Raw genomic sequence first — 22284 nt, 5'->3', positions numbered from 1 at the left:
GGTAGCGTTGGGCTCATTTACTATTATTACAATGAACAGATTTAACTCTATTATTGAGACGTTACAACATGGGAACCAATGACCACGAAAAGGCATAAAAATATTCTAAAAATAGAAAATTTCAGTGTTGTGCAGATTCAGAGTAAAGCCATACTTACAGATATGTTTCACGGTCTATAAATAGCAAATTCCAGTGTTACGTGGGTTCAGAGCAAGGCCAAAAGACCTTGGCTAAGATGGATATGGTGAATGCGAACGGAGAGTATGTTAATGAGCTACTTCAAGCTCAAACTCACGTTTTGAACCACATTTTGAATTTCATAAATTCCATGTCTCTCAAATGTGCAATTCATTTAGGTATCCCATATATTATTCAAAATCATGGCAAGCCCATAGCCATTACTGATTTGGATGCTGCACTGGCAATGCTCAACCCTACCAAGGCATGCAACATCTACCGACTCATGCGTATTTTAGCTCATTTGGCCTTCTTTGCACAACGAAATTTATGCAATGATGCTCAAGAAGATGGTTATGTTCTTAGAAATGCTTCTCATCTGCTACTTAAGGATAATCCCTTAAGCGTAACACCTTTTTTGAAAGCTAAGTTGGATCCTATTTTAACAGAGCCTTGGCATTGTTTAGGCACCTGGTTCCAAAATAATGATCATACTCCATTTGATACCACACACGGAAAGACATTCTAAGACTATACCGGACATGACCAAAAGCTAGATAGTTTGTTTAATGAAGGCATGGCTAGCGATGATCAATTGGTTAATAGAAATCTTATTGACAAGTGCAAGAAGGTGTTCAAGAGATTGAATTCTTTGGTGGATGTTGGAGGTGGTACCAGAACATTGAGCAAGGCCATTGTTGATGTGTTTCCACACCTGGAGTGTATTATGCTTAATCTTCCTCATGTTGTTGCTAACTGTTGGAACTTTTAGCAGGAAAACAAAAGATAAAGAAAAAAAAACTGAAGCAAAAATAGAATGAAACTTTGCAAGAATGATAACTGAAAAATTCACCTTGATTTTCATTCAAAATTTTAAAAATATAAGAGAGTAACAAAAGAGTTGGACAGTTACTAATGACTTAACTGCTCCCACTAATACATGAGTAATACTAACTTAAATTACACACAAAAGTAAGCTGACATATCAGCTATTACATCAATTCAAATCACAAACTAATCCTACTAACTTTGTGAACAAATTACAAGTAAACTAAACAAAGTTACATAGGAACAAAATAAACTATTGCATTCTGTTCAGTTTCAATGTTGCACTTCAGCTGGAGCTGCTGCTAGTCTTGTGCTGAGTTGCTGCTGGTCTTTTGTTGCAGTTCAGGGCAACGCTCAACACTCCTCCTTAGATTGTATGCAACAAACACCAATTTTGCTTTTTAAAGCTTCAAGTCTAGTAGCTTCTAATGGCTTAGTCAGAATATTAGCCAATTGAGTTTCTGGGCTGCAATGAACAAGATTGATTTCTTTTGACTGTTCAGCCTTTCGAACAAAATAAAATTTGATCTTGAAATGTTTAGTCTTTCCATGAAAGACTGGATTTTTAGCTATGGCAATAGCTGATTGGTTATCAACTTTGATTTTAGTTGGTTCAGCTTGTTCTTCATTAAGATCATACAGGAGCTTTCTAAGCCAAATGGCTTGATTAACAGCGGTAGCAGCTGCAATGTATTCTGCTTCAGCTGTGGACTAAGCAACAGTTTGTTGCTTATTTGATCTCCAGCAGAAAACTCTTGATCCAAGGGTAAAGAAATAACCAGAGGTGCTCTTCATGTCATCTACAGAGCCAGCCCAATCACTATCAGAGTATCCTGATAGCTTAAACTCCTTTCCATTCTCAAACTTAACTCCATAGTTCAAGGTCCCCTTTACATATCTGAGGATTCTCTTAGCTGCTTTGAAATGAGTCACATCATAGCAGTGCATAAATCTTGATAAAAGACTAACACCAAACATAATATTAGGTCTAGTTGTTATTAAGTAGAGCAAGCAACCTACCAGGCTTTGATATTCTTTCTCACCAACCCTTTTTTGATTTCCACTACTGGTCAGCTTGTCTCCTTGTGCTACTGGTGTGCTGACTGTTTTGGAATTCAACATGCAAAATCTGTTGAGAATCTTTAAGGAAAAGGCATGTTGGCCAATGAAAATGCCTTGATTAGATTGGTTCACTTCCATACCAAGAAAGTATGTCATGACTCCCAAATCTGTCATTTCAAACACTTCTTGCATTTGCACTTTGAATTCACTGATCAATTCATCTTTGCTTCTAGTCACAAGTAAGTCATCCACATAGAGAGATATAATCAACAAGGTCTCACTTTCTGACTTTTTCACATAAAGTGTAGCTTTACTAACACTTTTCTCAAACCCAAGCCTAGACAGGTATGTGCCAACCCTGTCATACCAGGCCTTTGGTGCCTGCTTTAGGCCATACAGCGTCTTTTTTAACCTGTAGACTTTGTCCTCTTTTTCTAGGACCTTAAACCCATCTGGTTGCTCAATAAAAATCTCCTCCGTGAGGAAACCATTCAGAAATGCTGACTTAACATCTAATTGATGAGCCCATGAAATCGATGCCATATTGCTGGCTGTAGCCTTTCACTACAAGCCTTGCTTTGTGTTTGTTTAATGAGCCATCAGCATTATACTTGGCTCTAAACACCCACTTGACACCTATAACTTTCTTTTAATCTGGTCTGTCAACCAATTCCCAAGTGTCGTTCTTATGGATCATGTCTAATTCAGCTTCCATGGCCTTCTTCCGGTACCTCTCATAGGAGCGTCATTAAAATCTTCATTGCTAGGCTCATTTTCAACTGATTCCAGGTTGTTGTCAAGTTGATCTTCTTCAATCAACTTTGCATCTGCATCATTCTAGCTCCAAACCTTCTCTTCATCAAACCTTATATCTCTACTCACTGAAATCCTTTTTGTTGAAGGATCAAATACCCTGTAGCCCTTTTTTGTGTTGCTATACCCAATAAATATCCCTGGAACAACCCTTCTTTCAAGCTTGGTTTTCTTCTCAACTGAAATGAAGGCATAATAGACACAACAAAACACCCTCAGATGTGAAACAATTGGCTTGAGTCCATGCCAAGCTTCAAAATGAGTTTTGTCTTTGACAGCATGAGTTGGTAGCTTGTTGAGCAGGTACACTGAGGTATTGACTGCCTCAGCCCAAAATTTGCTTGATAACTTTTTCTGAAATAATAGACATCTGGCCATATTAAGCGCAGTTCTATTCTTCCTCTTATATACTTCATTTTGCTGAGGTGTATAGACTGTTGTTAGTTGATGATGAATCCCAACTTGTTTACACAATTTCTGAAACCTTTCAGATAGGTACTCAGTGCTATTATCAGTTCTCAAAGCCTTGATCTTGCAGCCAGTATGGTTTTCAACTAAAGCTTTAAACTTGTTGAATGCTTCAAACACTTCAGATTTTTTCTTCAAGAAATAAACCTAACAAAACCTGGTCAGATCATCAATACATAGCACAAAATACTTGTTGTCATTCAAGGAAGGAGTCCTTATTGGCCTACAGATATTAGAATGGAACAACTCAAGTCTGTCTCGAGCCCTCCATGCCTTATTAACTAGAAATGGCAATCTAGCCTGCTTACCAAGCTGGTAGACTTCACATACAGTGAATTTGACTTCAACCTTAGGCATATCTTCAACCAAGTTCAACTTATGCAGCAAGTCAAGTGATCTATGGTTGATATGACCTAGTCTTTGGTGCCATAGGCCAGCATTGTCAACAAGACTTGTGTAAGCCTTCTTCTCGAGTTGATTCACATCGAGCATAAAACACCTATCTGTCATTACTACTGTGACTAACTCCTAACCATGTGAGTCTTTGACAATGGAGGAGCCATTTTTAAAGACCAGTGAATACCCTTTCTCCACTAACTGACCAATACTAAGCATATTCTTATCTATGTCAGGCACAAAAAACACATCAAAAATTACTTTGTTACCTGACCAAGTGTTGATCACAACATCTCTTATGCCTTTGGCTTCAATCAGATTCTCATTACCAATTTTGATCTTTGCAGTAAAACTCCTATCAAGGTCCTTGAACAGCTTCTCATCAGCTGCCATGTCGTGTGAACAGCCACTATCCACTAGCCAGTCACATCTGACTTTGCTTGAGCTTGCAAAGTAAGAGGCTATGAAAACATGCTCCTCTTGAGCTTAAAGATCCTTAGCAGCTAGAGATTGCTGCTAAGCTGGTTCCTTCCCTTTGCTTTTGGACACTTTCTCAACATGGCCAAACTGTTTGCAGCCTCTGCACTAGATGTCTAGCCTATACAAAAGTATTTCTCTAAATGTGTAGTCATTTTGCAGTGAATGCATTATGGAAACCTCTTCTTTTCTGCATCTCTCCTTGATTTTTCCTTCTTATCGAGCCATGGTTTCTTCCCTTTCTGATTTAAACCCGAGCCTCCATTGACCTTTGCTTGGAAAGCTCCTTCAGGATGCTCTTCCTACCTATTGACCCTCCTTTGCTCAAGTGCATACAGGGAGTTTAAAAACTCAGACAATGAGATAGCTGACAAATATCTCGAGTTCTCAAGTGATGAAATTTTAGACTCAAACTTCTCAGGGAGAGTAGTGATGACTTTTTCAACAACTCCGCTCTTACTTAAGTCTTCTCCAAGGAGCCTTATGCTGTTGACAGTAGCCATTATCCTATCTGAGTACTGCTTGATGGTCTCTGACTCTTTCATCTTCAGGTTCTCAAAATCTCTCCTGAGATTGATTACTTGTTGCTACCTTATTTTGTCTGACCCCATGAATTCCTCCTTCAGCTTATCCTATGCTTGTTGAGCCACAGGCCATTATCCTAGTGAAGATCACATCAGATACTCTATTCTGTAAGCAAGCCATTGCTTTGTGCTTCTTGGCACACTCTTCACTGTGCTGCCTAATCTGAGCAATGGTGGGATTGGCCCTCAATGGAGGTGGTTCAACATCATTCTCGACCACATTCCACAAATCGTGTGCCTAAAAGCATGTCTTCATCTTAACCAACCAAATGTGGTAGTTCTCTCTAGTAAACACAGGTGGTGGAGGTGGTGTTAAGCTCATCATGCTAAAACAAATTTTGCACCTTCGATTTCTTCCTTCTCAGGTTTTGTTTTTGACAAAAAACAACCAACAATAGAGGCCCTTAAAGATGATAGGCTTTGATTACCATTTGTTGGAACTTTTGGCAGCAAAACAAAATAACCGAAGCAAAAACAGAATGAAACTTTGCAAGAATGATAACTAAAAAATTCAACCTGATTTTCATTCAAAATTTGAAAAATATAAGAGAGTTACAAAAAAGTTGGACAATTACCTAATGACTTAACTGCTCCCACTAATACATGACTAATACTAACTTAAATTACACACAAAAGTAAGTTGACATATCAGCTATTACATTAATTCAAATCCTAAAATAATCCTACTAACTTTGTGAACAAATTACAAGTAAACTAAACAAAGTTACATAGGAACAAAATAAACTGTTGCATTCGATTTAGCTTCAGTACTGCACTTTAGCTGGAGCTGCTGCTGGTCTTGTACTGAGTTGCTGCTGGTCTTTTGTTGAAGTTCAGGCCAATGCTCAACACTAACTTACAAGATAGTGGGAACTTGAAATATGATGCAGTTGACATGTTTAAGGAAGTTCTAGCTTCAGATGCAATTTTACTAAAGGTTTTTTTCTGAATCTTTTATCAATTATCTCTGTTTTAACAATAATGTGCAATAGATATAATCATATCATTTTGATCAAAGAATAGGTTATGCTTTTGTGTTAATTAAATAGTGGATATTGCATGATTGGAATGATAATGAATGCTTGAAGATTTTGAAGCATTGTAAGGAGGCAATTTCTAGACAAAATAAGAAGGGAGGAAATGTGGTGATAATAGATGTGGTATTGATGAAGAATGATAAAATGAATGGTAAAGCCTTCAACTCGATAGAAACGCAGCTCTTCTTCGATATGCTAATGATGGTTTTGGTGACCAAAAAAGAAAGACAATAAGAAGAATGGGTTAAACTATTTTTTGCTATAGGGTTTAGTAACTACAAAATTACTCCTATTTTAGGTTTGAGATCTCTTATTCAAGTTCTTTTTTTTACAGTGTCATTAGGTGTCACCAAACTGTCGCTTAATAAATATCAAAAGTAAATAAACATGTGATTCAAATTGAATTAAAATTATAATTACATGTGCATGGACTAAAGTAAAACAAATTACGGATAAAACCACCAAACTATTTAAATTGAAATTAAAAATTGCATACCCGTAATTTTTTTTTATAAAAATCAAAATAGGTTTGTCAATTTATTAAGTGATACTACTGAAAAAAATTGCTCACCAAAATAATTGACATATGATTGAGTAGGATTTAAAGTGGTTCCGCCTAATAGCTTGGTGGCACCCAATGAAATTATAAAAAAATACCCACTTTCGTAACTAATCTAATTAATTATTTACTTCAAACTAATTGACTTGGATTGTTATTTCTTTACCATGTTAGGTATTCTTTATTTATTAGAATAAATTAAAATTATATTAACGCAAATCGTTAATCTCATTTAAACTCTATTTACTAAAAAAATCATCATTTGAGGGTTGCCATTGATACCTACTAAGAAAGACTCAGTTTGGGTCATAGTGGATAGATTGACGAAGTCCACCCATTTTGTTCCTATTCATATAGATTATTCTCTTCAAAAGTTTGCTAAGCTCTATATCTCTAATATAGTGAGATTGCATGGTGTGCCAATGTCGATTATTTTAGAATGAGATCCTCGATTCGCCTTGATTCTGGAAGAAATTGCACGAGGCCTTGGGTACTCTATTGGATTTCGGTACAACTTTTCATCCACAATCTGATGGTCAATCGGAGAGGGTTATTCAGATTCTATAAGATATATTGAGGAGTTGTGTAATCAACTTTCAAGGTAGTTGGGAAGAACATCTACCAATGGCAGAGTTTGCCTATAATAACAGTTATCAGTCAAGTATCCAAATGGCACCTTATGAAGCTCTTTATGGTCGCAAGTGTCGCTCGCTTTTATGTTAGACTGAAGTGGGTGAAAGAAAGTTGATTGATCCATAATTAGTCATGGAGATCGAGGATAAAATTTGATTGATTCGAGATATATTAAAGGCAGATTCTGACAGACAGAAGTTGTATGCTGATTTAAAGTGCAAGGACATCAAATTCAATGTGGGGGATTTGGTTTTTCTTAATGTCTCCCCATAGAAGAAAGTTCTGAGGTTCGGTCGAAAAGGCAAATTAAACATTAGGTTCATTGGTCCTTATCGAGTGCTTAAAAGAGTTGGTCTTGTGGCTTGCCAACTAGAATTGCATTCTGAATTGGATCATATTCACAATATATTTCACGTCTCAATGTTGAAATGGTATAAATCTGATCCCTCGCATATTGTCCCTATTGAAAAGATTGAGGTTAGACCAGATTTGACATTTGAGGGGGAACCAGTTCGGATATTAGATAATGAAATCAAAGTGTTAAGGCGAAACCAATTCTATTAGTTAAAGTGCTTTGGAGAAATCATAGAGTTGAGGAGGCTACTTGGGAGCCGGAGGACTCGATTCAACTTTAGTATCCTCATCTTTCCAAATAAGGTAATTTCGAGGATGAAATTTCTTTAAGGGTTAGAGCTGTGGCATCCCAAAATTTAGCTTAATGATAATGCAAAATTATATCAAAAATAAGAAGTTAGGCAAGTGGTTAGTTGTTAAATGTGAAAGCATGGAATTTAATTTGAGGTCCCAAGTTCAAATCCCTTTTATTATAAAATAATTATTTTTTTTTAAAATCTCTTGGTTTTAGTGTATGTGTCGTCCAAAACCTTGTAACCCTAGGTATAAATGTTAATTTTACACAAAATAATCAACATTTATTCTATTTTTTCCTCACCCTAGCGTCCATCCCCTCTCATCTCTTCAGTGATCTTTAATTTTTCTTTCTTCCTCCGTTGTTATCACCCATAACACCTAGTTTTATCATCTTTTTATTTTCTTTTTGCCACAATATTTTGCATCATCTCCTCCATCCTATTGCTATCAGTTTTCTCTAATTAAATCAGCCCCAAATCTAAAATAGTAAGTCTCCAACATCGATTCCTATCATTTCCAAGAAGTGTCATTGCCGCCAATAGCATCTAGCTTGTGTAAGATCTCTTTCTTTCTCCTTCTATATTTTTAATCAATTCCTAAAGTGGTTTAAATCAACCCTAAAATTGGCCACCACAGGTGGTGGTGCATGCGCCTATGGGCAAGAAAGGGGGTTGTTGTTCTTTAATTCTTTCCCATCTTTTTCTAGCATGATTTGGGTTCTGGAACCCCTTCTAATCACACTTGAAACATGTTTTAATTAGGAAAAAAATTTTCTAACCAATTGACAAATCGGATCTGACAATTCGAGAAGCGTAAGTGTGGGTAATTGTAAACTAGTTTGTTGTTTCGACAAAGATCTTGGGAAAAACTTATGGATTACTTAAATGAAAGATTTTAATTAATATTAGCTACTAATTTTATAGTATTTAAATATATTAGGTGCTGACATGAATGCTCCAAATAATCAGTAAAGCCAAAAGACGTTTGTGCATACGGTTCACCTCAAATTAGTGTAAGAAATCTAACTAGTTTAAATTCAAAAAATAAGGGAAATTGTGATGATTGGATTGAACCCATAAGTGGGTGTTTAGGATCTGTATAAGAGGTGTAATTATTGAGTTATATACTAATTTCTTTTAAGTTAGTTAATTTAGGTTCGTTTTAAAGTTTATTAAAGAAACCGCAAGATTTGCTAGTGTGCTGCAAAAAAAGCGTAAATAAGGTGTAAGACCTAAACTCAATAACTTGTTTGGTAATAATACATATTATGATTAAATTGATTATTTATATTGTTGATTGATCTTGGCTTAATAGCTAAGAAATTAAATTTGTAAGTGGCCGAATTAGGTACGTTTTGAGCCCTAACTTTTTGGCATGGTAGTGTTGTTACTAGTTTGATTAAATGATTGACATTGTCATGAATGTTTTGTTGATTTAATGTATGATTGGTGGTATGTATGGCATGTTTATGAATGAAAATAAGGTTTATGCATGATGTATTTGTACAAGTGAATTGCTATGATATGTTTGAAAGACTGTTGCATATGCACACAGAAAAAAAAATGAAAGCACATGAAATTGTGTTTTGGGAATACTATCGTCTTTATGGAAGTTTGAAAGTTGGATTATTGATTCCATATTTTGAAAGTATGTGATAATTAAGGACATGTATTGAGAATGCCAACTAAATGTGAAAATTATTGATTTATGGCTATGTATAAGATAGTATGACATATTGCATGTGCATGATGTGGGATTATGTGGATGACGGAGGAGTTCTGTGGAGTTCTGGTGGCATATTAAGTCCACATATTAGTGCACTGCACCTGGAGCACCAAGAGAATTGGCGATTTTATCGCATTATATGATATTGGAAATTTTAATGCATTATATGTTATACGACAAGTTTACTACATTTATGTTATATGGTGATTTCTACCACATCAAGCTTTGCTCGCAAATGTTGGAGTTCAACAGATGGGTTTTGGGGAACTCGTGGTGTGTAGTGGATGGTTTGGGTAGGAATTCATATGTGCATTGTCTCATGGTCATGATACATAAGAATGTTATTATGAATATTGATTGTGTTATTTGGTTCTATGAAGAAATGCTTGAATGTATGTAATATGCTTGACTGTTTAGACTTACACTGAGCTTGTTAAGCTCACCCTATTACTTAAACTTCTTAGATAATTAACGAACTTAGGATCGAAATTGGTATACAGACGTATCATGAACTTTGAACTTGAAACACCATTATGATTTAATTTATTTACTTTTCTTTCCTATTATTATTCGATTTTTGGACTATAAAATTATTTAAAACTATGGTGACCACAACAACAATTCTTATTATAGGAATGAGCAACATAATGATCAAATCCTAGTAAACAACTCCAGCCAACGACGTCAACAGGTAATGACATCACCGGTTTAACTATGACTTTCTCGACATTATTATTACACTAATAATGCAATAACAAATGGCTCTTAGGGGTAAACCTCAATGACAAATGTAAAACCCACAATAGGAGTAATTTTGTAAGAACTAAAGCCAGCTGCTAAAAGTAGTTTAGCCCATTCTTCTTCTTGCCTCTCTTTTCTAGCCACCAATACCAACATCAACATGTCGAAAAAGAGTTGTGTTTTAGTTAAGCTTGAGGCTTCATCACTCACTTGCTCAATCTCCCTCACAACCATGTCAATTATGATCAACTTTCTTCCTACCTTGTCTTGGATTGAAATGGCCTCTTTACATCGCTTCAAAATTGTCAAGCATCCTTCATCATTCCAATCGTGCAATACTTTCCGTTCAATTATTATTCATAATTAGCTCAAAAAACATAAAACATTAGCTAACCCACAAACTATGATTACATTTGCCTTCAAATCTTTGAATATTGTCATGTGTAATAGAATTTGTTGAATATTCAAGATCACTCTTGGGGTTCAAGATTTTAGATTTTGAGCTGATTTAGATGATGATAAATGGAAGCAATATAATAAAGAAAATGGTGCCTAAAATTGATTCCTTTGTTTATGTATCAATACAACATTTTGATTCAAAATTGAGTTGAAAAAATAGAATGCTGGAATGGTATTGATTTTCTTATTAGTATCGATACCTGACTTCCCAAAATATTGATACGTATTATTGTGTATCGATACCTACATTATTTTTTTTGGAAATTTACTATATGGTCCCTAAGCATGTATTTAAACTATTTTGAATGTCGTATAATGTTTGTCTAGTCGCAATCACCTCTGAAAATGCTTCAACTAATAAAAATTGTTCTTGCTTGAAGTTGTGTATGCATGTGATAAAGTTACGATAATGTTGTAGTGTCATGTAACTCGGGTTTGGCGACCGGGCTGGGTGAGGGGTGTTACAATGTCTGAGTGTGAATTTAATGGTATCTAGTTCTGCATAAGTATTCATCCGTGAAAATTGTCTATGAAGAACTATTTTGAGTTAAGTGTATATGTTAAGGCATGGGACATCGCTAGAGACACCGGTGATAGGTGTGCATTCTTTTACAAGTGACTCGGGGCAAAACCAAGCCTATAGTTGCTACAAATCTAGATCCTGCCCCTTGTACTATGTACAATTATGCCAAGCCCACTATAACTGGGGCTAAATCGAGTATTGTGAGACCCACTATTGCTACAAATAATTGCGAACTGAAGCCGAACACTATTTAGATGATACAACAATTTGTTTTATTCGATAATTTGCAAGATGAAGATTCCAATACTCATTTGGCTAATTTTCTAGAAGTCTGTTATGCTTTCAAGATTAGTGGCATTTCTGATGGCACCATTTATCTACAGTTGTTTCCCCGCTCGTTAAGGAATAAAGCTAAATAGTGGTTGAATTCTTTACCACGAGGTTCTATAACTACATGGGAGCAAATGACCGAGAAATTCCTACTGAAATACTTCCCACCGGCTAAGATGGCCAAGTTGAGGAATGATATCTCTTCATTTGTTCACATCGACTTAGAGACCCTATATGATGCATGAGAGAGGTATAAGGATTAATTGAGACGATGCCCTCACCATGGGTTACCTCTATGGCTGCAGGTTCAAACCTTCTACAATGATTTCAAACCCTCAACTAGGCAATTGATCGATGCAGCAGCCGGTGGTACTCTGAACAATAAAACACCTGAAGCGGCTTATGAGTTTATAGAGGAGATGTCACTGAATAATTATCAGTGGCAAGTCATGAGGACAAAGCCGATGAAAGCAGCCGGTGTTTTCAACTTGTATGCAGTCACCATGTTATCAAATCATGTAGAACTTTTAAATAAGAAAATTGATGGTTTATGTGTTTCTACATAGGTTCATTCGGTGATACAGTACGATGCAAATGGAGGTGGAATAAATCATCTAGAATATTTACCCTTCGGTCCTAGCATGGTGAATGAGCAAATAAACTATATGGGTAATAATTCTAGACCTCAAAATAACTCATATAGTAATAACTATAATGCAGAATGGAGGAACCACCCAAATTTCTCATGGGGTGGTCAAGGAAACCAAAGACCACAACCCCCTCCGAGCTTTCAACAATCCTATCAGCCAGAGAAAAAACTGAACCTTGAAGAGATGTTAGCAAAATTTATTTCGGTGTCAGAGACTCGTTTTCAAAACACCAGGACAGCTTTGAAAAATCAGCAAACGTTAATTCATGGGCTCAAAAATTAAATTGGATAGCTTGCTAAATTGGTTTCGGAAAGGAAACAAGGTAGTTTACCTAGTAATACCAAACCCAACCCAAAAGAGCATGTGAAAACAGTTACATTAAGGAATGGGAAAGTGTTGGCTGAACTCGAAAAGAAGTTGCAACAGGAATCTGAAAAGGCAAATGATGAGAGGGTAAATCCCAAAGTAGTTCAGCCGTAGGTACTTAAAGATTACAAACCACCAATCTCATATTCGAAAAAGTTGAAGAAAGACCGCATGGATGAACAGTTTGGTAAATTTCCTAAACTTTTCAAATAGTTGCATATTAACTTACCTTTTGTTGAAGCTATTTCGTAGATGCCCACATATGCAAAAATTTTAAAGGAGCTATTAACAAATAAAAGGAAGTTTGAAGAGCTATCCACTTTGGAACTCAACGAGGAATGTTCAAATATTCTCCAAAATAAACTACCAACCAAGCTGAAAGATCTAGGAAGTTTTACTATTCCTTGTTTTATTGGTAGTTTAATCATTGAGAAAGCATTAGCTTATTTAGGAGCTAGCATTAATTTGATACCTTAGAAAATGTTCAAGCAGCTTGGCCTTAGGGAACCAAAACCCACTAGATAAGTATTCAATTAGCTGATAGATTTGTTAAGTATCCTAGGGGTATTATTGAATATGTCCTTGTAAAATTAGATAAATTTATATTCCCCGTTGATTTTTTTGTACTTGACATGGATGAGGATGTTGAGGTACCTTTAATTTTTGGTCTCCCTTTTTTAGCTACTGCTAGAGCTATCATTGATGTGGGTGATGGTAAACTTGTGCTTAGGGTAGGTGATGAAGAGATTATCTTTAAAATATATGATACTATGCGATTTTCTAAGAACAGGATGATTCTTGTTATTTTATTGACTCTATTAATCATGTTATTCAAGATTTATTAAAGGAAATCGTTCATAGGGAAATGTTGGAACTGTGTCTGGTTTAAGGAGAGGAGGTAAATGGTGATGATGCTTTAATAAGTAAGAAAAAAAATCAATTTAGACTCTAATGAGCCTTCACTGAGACAAACAAACTATGAGGACATTCAAGGTAAGCAAGGAGTTGAAATTAAAACCTCTATTGAAAAACCTCCCAAGCTCGAACTGAAGCAATTACCAAATCACTTAGAGTATGCGTTTCTTGGAGACAATTCTACATTACCAGTGATTATTGTTTTGGATTTAAAGCCAAATGAGAAAGATGAGTTATTGAAAGTGTTGAAGGAACATAAAATAGCTATAGCCTGGAAGATTTCTGACATTAGAGGGACTAGTCCTTCTTTTTGTACCCATAAAATTTTAATGGAGGATGAATACAAACCATGTGTGCAAGCTCAAAGACGGTTAAATCCTAACATGAAGGAAGTCGTTAAGGCTGAGGTAATCAAACTTCTAGATGTTGGAGTTATTTATCCTATTTTTGATAGTACTTAGGTGAGTCCTGTGCAGGTTGTTCCTAAAAAGGGAGGCATGACTGTTGTAGCTAACGAGAAGAACGAGTTGATTCCGACGAGAACAGTCACGGGATAGAGAGTTTGTATTGACTATAGGAAGTTTAATGATGCCACGAGAAAAGATCATTTTCCTCTACCATTCATAGATCAAATATTGGAAAGATTATCTGGCCATATGGGCATGTAAATTGTTCTTACTTGAAGCTGTGTGTGCATGTGGTAAAGTTACGATAATGTTGTAGTGTCATGTAACTCGAGTCCGGCGGCCGGGCTAGGTGAGGGGTGTTACAATGTCTGAGTGTGAATTTAATGGTATCAAGTTCTGCATAAGTATTCATCCATGAAAAATGTCTATGAAAAACTGTTTTGAGTTAAGTGTATGTGTTAAGGCATGGATTGTTAAAAGTGAACTCCGAGGATATGTTCTGTTGAGAATTATATGTGTGCTTTAGAGGCTTAAGAAATGTTTCGAAGGATCGTCAGTTAATTAGATAAGGAAGATATGAGTATAATAAGAGCATGATAGTTGGCTATAAGGGTATGTTGAAACTGAAGTGATATCTACCCAAAATATTGGTTTAGAAGAATGGTTGGCACGCTATAATTCATACAAGAATGCAAAGTGCCCATCCTGGTGTCTCTGTAACAAAGCTCACTAAGTACTCTTGTACTTACAAGGTTTGTTATTGTTTTCAGGTTTGGAACGAGTTTGCGTCAGGAGAGACGATGTCAAGAGTATGCCAAGGTGTTGGCGGGATGAGCTATTATGCATACAACGGAAAATGGCGTAGTCTAGGACTACGTCATCTGTATATGTCATTAATAAACTTCTATTTTGTAATGTTTCATGTCAAGTCTGTTGTAACTAGTTATTTCGAAACATTTCTCCTGTATTAAAACGTTAATTATTCAGTTAAAATAATAAATAGAATACTTAAGGAAATGAGTAATATTATTTTGTTTTGTAAAATTTGTTAATAATTGGTGTAGTAACATGTGATATTCGGAGCCAGCAAATTGAGTCGGGTTGAGGGCATTACAACCACAACCAGAGTAGCCACCACCCCGACCACCCAAACCATTTCTAACCCTAACCATGGTAGAAGATAATAGAAATAATAGTTGAAAGTCCAAAGATATTTACCTATAAATGATAACTCCTCTTCTCGCTGGTGGTATCTCATGAACTTTCAGAGTAAAAACAACTAGTGAATAGTTTAGGGTTAAGTGAGCGTCATTTTAAAGAAAAAGATCCAAGAAAACGGTTCATTTTTCAAAACAATAAGCCCAATAAGTCGCATAAAATTGTATTCTGCTATTGTTAACAAAGCGTATGTGATAAGCTTTAAAAAAAACTAAAAAGACTAAAAAATATACTCATTTAAAAAAAACTAAAAAAAATCTCAAAATTATACAAATAAACCATATACTCAATTTATAAAACAAACTTAAAAATAAATATAAAATATTTTATAAATTTATAATTGCATTAAAATTTATAAACTAAAATCTTTAAAAAACTTATAGTTGAAGTTAACATGTGTCAAGCATTCACTAGGAGATTTTTTTTTAAATATATGTTATAAATTCACTGCTCTCACGTATGATAGTTGGGTAAAATTATCATGAAAGTTATTGTATTAGGATTTAGATTGCATGTTATCTTCTTTACTTAAAAAAAAAAGAAAAATTGGTCTTTGTATGTTAGATCAAATAGCAAACTAGCCCTTCTATTAAAAATTTAATCTATTTCTATAGTTAAAAATTAGTCGACGTACATCAACATAAGGTACACATGGCACATCATATGTCACTATTCTGTTATTCTGTCAACCAACAATTTTTAACTGTATAAATGGATGGAATTTTTAACAGAAAAGATCAATTTGCACATTAAACCATAATTCACGTATAGTTTTAAGATTTATCGCTAAAAAATAAAAAAATATATAAATATATATAATAAATACGTTTTGTCAATAAAACTTTACACTTTTTGTCATTCCAAAATTTACTGACTTTTTTTACAAATGATGAAATCAAGAGCTTTATTACTTAATTATTTTTTAAAATCTTTCAAAATCTAAAACTATAAAGAATATTGTGTTTTCTCTCATCATCTTCTTTTTATTTTTCTTATTTCTTTTAAACCACTCTAAAAAATATGTAGAAAGCTTCTAGCTGTCCAGTTTATTTATTTCACACCGTGCTTATAATAGGTTTTAGTAATACAATAACTAGATTAGGGGTTCTTTTTAAAAAAATTTATATTGATTTTGAGGCTGGGTGTTAATTTTTTAGGGGTAGGGGTAGTTGGTTTTCTTTTTGCTCGATTTGGGATAGATGAAATTTGGTCTCAAAACCATAAAAACCGGTTGGATCGATTTTCTTTTATCAATTTATTTAGTTCATAGTTGGTGGTCTAATAATAGATTTTTGGATCAATGTACTAGTTGATTTTTAGTCTAATCAGTCATCTAATCTGATTTAAACAATCATGGTTTTTGATGATTAAGAAACAAAAGCAAAAAATGAAAGTATGGATTAATGATTATATTATTTACTTTTGATTTAAATAAGAAAAAGGTTCATGTAATCTTTTGAAATTTAAAATTTAATCCTATAATTTTTTTGTTTGCAACAAATGTCTTGAAAAGTGACAATGACAAGTACATCTTTTGATTTACATTTTACAATGGCAACTGAGATACATTTCTTTCATAGCTGCTTTGACAAACATATTTGTAACCTCTCAAAATAGGGCTCTGATGTGGCACTTTAAACTTGACCGGAACGGTCCGACCTAAATTTCAAACGTCACATTAGTCACCAAAATAACTATCCATTTAAAACCACAAAACACAGTAACCGACCAATCACACCACACAATTAATCATGGAATATTTAATAAAAATCTAATATCATGCTTCCGTTGCGCTGCTCTTATCAACAATCAACAACAACAAGACCACTAAACTATTAAAATTAGAATTATATGTGCATAGACTGAAGTAAAACAAATTACGGACAAAACAACAAGTACAAACCTTAAGAGTAATAACAAACAGGAAAGGTCTATAAGAGTAGGACCATGACAACACAATAGGAATAGGCAACACAGTTAAAATCCCAGCAAACAACTCTAGTAAATGATGTCAACAAAGAACAATTTTACCACTTCAACTATGTATTTCTCGACATTATTATACTAGTAATGCAATAACCAAATGCTCTCAGGGGTAAACCTCAATGAGAGATGTCAAACCCACAATAGGAGTAATTTTGAAAGAACTAAAACCAGCTGCTAAAAATAGTTTATCCCATTCTTCTTCCCGCCTCTCTTTTCCAGCCACCAATACCAACATCAACATGTCGAAAAAGAGTTGTGTTTTAGTTAAGCTTGAGGCTTCATCATTCACTTGCTCATTCTCCCTCACAACCATGTCAATTATGATCAACTTTCTTCCTACCTTGTCTTGGCTTGAAATGGCCTCTTTACATCGCTTCAAAATTGTCAAGCATCCTTCATCATTCCAATCGTGCAATACCTTCTGTTCAATTATCATTCATAATTAGCTCAAAAAACATAAAACATTAGCTAACCCACAAACTATGATTACATTTGCCTTCAAATCTTTGAATATTATCATGTGTAATGGAATTTGTTGTGCATTATTCATAAAAGTAAAAATACCAGAAAAAAATAACGCTAATAAATTTAGTAAAGCTTAACCTTTAATAAAATTGCGTCTCCGGTTGGAAATGCCTCGAACATGTTGCCTCCAACATATTTCAAGTTCTTACTCCCTTGCAAGCCAGCAACAATATTAGGAAGATCAAACACAGTGCACTCCATGAGTGGAAATGTATCAGCAATGGCCTTGGCCGTAGTTCCTGTGCCACCCCCAACATCTACAAGGGAGTCCAATCCCTCAAATGCCCCTTTACACTTGTCAACTAGAACACTAGTAACCAATTGAGAATCACTAGCTAAGCCATCATTTATCAAATCTTTTAGCTGAGGATCATGGGTAAAATAGTCCCACAATGTCTTCCCATATGCAGTAGCAAATGGAGTATGATCATCATTTTGGAACCAGGTCCCTAGAAAACTCCAAGGCTTTGTTATAATAGGATCCATTGTAGCCTTCAATGTAGGCGTTACGCAGAAGGGATTATTCTTGAGCAAAATACGAGAAGAGTTGGTAAGAACATATCCTTCTTCTTGAGCATCAGTGTCTAGCTTTTGGCGTGCAAAGAAGTCCGAGTGAACTAGAATGCGCATGAGCCTATAAATGTCGCATGCTTTAGCAGGGTTGAGCATCTGTAGCGCAGCAACCAGCTCGGTAATAGTCATGGGCTTGCCATGATCATGAATGATATCAAGGATGCCTAAATCAAGTGCACATTTTAGAGACATGAAGCTTACGAAGTTGAAAGCATGTCTCCAAATGTGAGCTTGTGCTTGGAGTGCCTCAATAGCATCCTCCCCATTTGCATTGCCTATATTCATCTTAGCTGAAGTCTTTCTGTTTTGCTATGAATTAACATACTACTAAATATGCTATTTATAGGCTATAATGCTCTTCTTCGACTGAACTAGATACCTATGTTCATGTGAGGCGGCCTCTTCCTCAAGTTATGCTCGAAAAATGTATTTAAAAAATAAGTGGATGAAATGATTAAATTTTTTCTAGAAGTTTAAATGTCCATGTGATGCCGTATGGAATTTGACTTTTTATTGGTGCTTTCAAGCTAAAAAGTTCAAAAGTACACTACGGCACCTGAGCATGAACCTGACCAATTGTAAAATGATAAACAAATACATACAAAACAAAGTTTAGTCAAACTCACGCAACATGAACCGTACCGACTGACAAATAAGTAAATATATTGTTAAAAGATATTTAAAAATTATAAAATGGGTTGAATTTTAACCTTACCGTTAATTCCATCTTTTAACCTTTTTTTTTTAACTATCTATACTAATTGGTTTGTCAATCCATCTTTTATCTCTTATTGAATTGATATCTTAATCGATTTCTAATCAAATTAGACAATTAAGGTTCCGTTTGTTTACATGTAAAATATTTTACTGAAAATATTTTTTTTATTTTCCTGTGTTTGTTTCACAGAAAATAGTTTGATCAACGGGAAATGACTTATAAGTCAACGTAAAATAAGCACTTTTTTCCCTGTAAAATGACTTATCCTTTTGACAATCGTAAGCCATTTTTTGGAAAAAAAAAAGCTCCATTGTATTTTTATATAAAAATTAACTTGAATCAATGTTAATATTTATTATATAAAGTTTATTTTTATTTTTAAAATTATTAAAATTTTAATATAAAATAGTATATTTTTTAATATTATTAAACATACATATTTAATTATTTATATTTAATCATATAATAAATTATTAATATAATTTATTATTTTAATAAATTATTTAATATTTTAATTTTATGTTAATAATAAATTTTAAAAATAATAATTTTAAAAATATTCTTCATATATTATTAAAATATTCAATATTAATATTTTAATAATAAATATTTATTACAAATATAAATATATTAATAATAAACGTTTTGTTGTATAAAGGTTGAAATATGTCATAAGTCTATATATTCTTCACAAATTTGCAATTTAGTCTCTATACTTTTATTTTTAAGAATTTAGTCCTTCTATTTTTTAGATTTGATAATCAAGTCCAATTGTTGACATTTTTTTTTCAATTTTGTTGATATCACATTTTTTAAATAAAAAAATACTCATTTGGTGGTTATGTCACTAAAAAACAACGTAATGAACTTAAATTTAATAAGATATTTTTAATATATGCAAAAACAATATAAAAATAAATTTATAGATATAAAATAAACTCAATTAAATAATGAAAAGATATAAAAATCTCAAATATATGTTTGTCTCATTGAAAACAACTATATTATGAAATATTTTAAAAAATCTGTCAAACAACAGAAATATTTTACACAGATTCATCCAAATACCATAAAATATTAACTTTTCCAAGAAAATAAATCCTTTTCCAAAAATCAATTTTTGGAAGCAAAGTGAAACAAACATACCCTAAGTTAAGAAACACTCATTTTCATGTCAATAAGTGATAAGTTGTAAAAGTAACATATTTTAATCTCATTCTTAATGCTTTTTTGGATGATTAATTATGTAAATTAGTGAATTTGATGCTCCTAATCCTTTAAATTCATGTTTCTATACTTAGGAGAGCATTTGAGAGTGAAAGGAGCGAAAAACGAGCCAAAATTGGACAAATAGAGTTGTTTTCAGGATCCACACAGCCTGGGCATTTCCACACGGGTTGGCCACACACCCATGTGTCAGCGCGTGTTGATATCGCACCTTGCTTCCCAAATACGCGGAAAAACTCAATTTTTAGGCTTTCTGAGCATTCTAAAGTCTATAAATACCAATTAGAAGAAGACATGAGGGGGCACTCAAAGAAGGTTGAAGAAAAGACTTGAAGAATGCCATCGAAATCAACTCAGAAGCTGATCTCCTTCAAGATTGAAGATCTCTATTTAGTTTCCTTCGAAGTTTTATTGAATTTCTTTATGTCTTGTTGTTATCCTAATTTTGAGATGTTTTCATTCTAGATTATGAACTCAACTCCCTAGATACCTAGGGAAGATGAAACCTACGATGAATCTTATTATTTGATTTTTGATTTACATGATAAATACTTGATTCTTGTTTTCAATTATGTATACTTATTTTGTGTTTTAATATTTTTAGGATATTAATTCATGTTTAATGTGCTTATTTCAATGGAGCAAAAGTCTCTGTTTAAAAATAGATCTAATATAATTGAGTGGAGTTGCATGCAATCTTAGAAATAGGATGACATAAATCTATCGGATTAGAGTCAAATCTAATAGGAGAATCCATAGATCGAGTTAATGCAACAATAGGGGTTTTAATTAGAAAGATATTTCAATTAATCAACCTAAAGTCATTTGTTCTTACTCTCGAAAGAGATATTAACATAATTTAGGGATTCCTATGGATCAAGACACAAGTGAATAAATTGTTTAATTTAGATTCAGAATAATATGTGAAGTCTAGGTGGATTCTTTCTTGGGTATTGTCTATCTCATTGATTATCTTCAATTATTTTCCTATTTCATTCTCTGTTGCGTTCGTAGTTAAATTAGATTAGTAAATTTAGATTAAAAACAATCACTTCAATTTATTGGTTAAATAATAGGAAAATGGTCATTACTAGTACTTTTAGTCATCCTGGATACGATATTCCCTACTCACAATAACTATACTATTGTTCGATAGGTGCACTTTCCTTTGTCGTAATTATAGTTAGTTTAGTGACCATCAAGTTTTTGGCGCTGTTGTCGAGGACTAAAATATTAGGGACACTTTTTTTTTATTAATTTAGCCATTTATTTTTATTGTATTTTATTTTTGTATTTAGTTTCATTTTTGTTTTCTAATTTTTCTTTTATTTGCTTCTGGCAGGTTCCTTTAGTTTATGACGAGAAGAAACCCATCAGGACCATTATTGTTTGACAGCGAAATTAAAAGTACAGCTCGTAAAAATCGTAGAGAAGCAAGGCAGAGTCGACTGAGTATAATAGACGAGCAAGAGGACGTTATTATTATTACTGAGGAGATGGGTGATAATCAGAATAATCAGCTACCTCCTATAGTTGCTACAAATCCAGATCTTGCCCCTCGTACTATGTACGATTATGCCAAGCCCACTCTAACTAGGCTAAATCAAGTATTGTGAGACCCACTATCGCTGCAAATAATTTCGAATTGAAGTCGAACACTATTTAGATGATACAACAATTTGTTTAGTTTGATGGTTGGCAAGACGAAGATCTCAATACTCATTTGGCTAATTTTCTAGAAGTCTGTTATACTTTCAAGATTAATGGCGTTTCTGATGATGCCATTCGCCTACAGTTGTTTCCCTTCTTGTTGAGAAATAAAGCTAAACAGTGGTTGAATTCTTTACCACGAGGTTCTATAACTACATGAGAGCAAATGACTGAGAAATTCCTACTAAAGTACTTCCCACCGGCTAAGATGGCCAAGTTAAGGAATGATATCTCTTCCTTCTTTCAAATCGATTTAGAGACCCTATATGATGCATGAGAGAGGTATAAGGATTAATTGAGATGATTCTCTCACCATGGGTTACCTCTATGGCTACAGGTTCAAACCTTCTACAATGGTTTGAATCCCTCAACTAGGCAATTAATCGATGCAGCAGTCGGTGGTAATCTGAATAATAAAACACCTTAAGTGGCAAGTCATGAGGACAAAGCCGATGAAAGCAGCCGGTGTTTTCAACTTGGATGCAGTTACCATGTTATCAAATTAGGTAGAACTTTTAAATAAGG

At 34.0% G+C, this 22284-nt stretch overlaps 1 protein-coding gene, 2 non-coding genes and 1 pseudogene across 3 annotated transcripts; 1 reads left to right on the top strand and 3 right to left on the bottom strand.

Moving 5' to 3' along the window:
• Positions 1-236: 236 nt before the first annotated feature.
• LOC107915584 (trans-resveratrol di-O-methyltransferase-like) lies at positions 237-12594 on the top strand (annotated as a pseudogene).
• Positions 11647-11753, bottom strand: LOC121222717 (small nucleolar RNA R71). Its single transcript, XR_005920083.1, has one exon. It is a non-coding gene; the product is annotated as a small nucleolar RNA R71 (small nucleolar RNA).
• A 4261-nt stretch (positions 12595-16855) lies between the features above and the next one.
• Positions 16856-18551, bottom strand: LOC121202825 (probable O-methyltransferase 3). The gene is made up of 2 exons (XM_041103456.1): positions 17610-18551; positions 16856-17427 (listed from the first exon to the last, which is right to left on the bottom strand). The coding sequence occupies exons 1-2, from the start codon at positions 18387-18389 to the stop codon at positions 17110-17112; spliced, it is 1098 nt and encodes a 365-aa protein (XP_040959390.1). The 5' UTR covers positions 18390-18551; the 3' UTR covers positions 16856-17109.
• A 3422-nt stretch (positions 18552-21973) lies between these two features.
• LOC121222767 (small nucleolar RNA R71) lies at positions 21974-22080 on the bottom strand. The gene has a single exon (XR_005920138.1). It is a non-coding gene; the product is annotated as a small nucleolar RNA R71 (small nucleolar RNA).
• Between the last annotated feature and the right edge of the window lie 204 nt (positions 22081-22284).

The sequence above is a fragment of the Gossypium hirsutum genome, chromosome D10 (genome assembly GCF_007990345.1).
Source record: "Gossypium hirsutum isolate 1008001.06 chromosome D10, Gossypium_hirsutum_v2.1, whole genome shotgun sequence".
Classification (NCBI taxonomy): Eukaryota; Viridiplantae; Streptophyta; class Magnoliopsida; order Malvales; family Malvaceae; genus Gossypium; species Gossypium hirsutum.
This window is presented reverse-complemented; position numbering and strand designations above follow the sequence as displayed.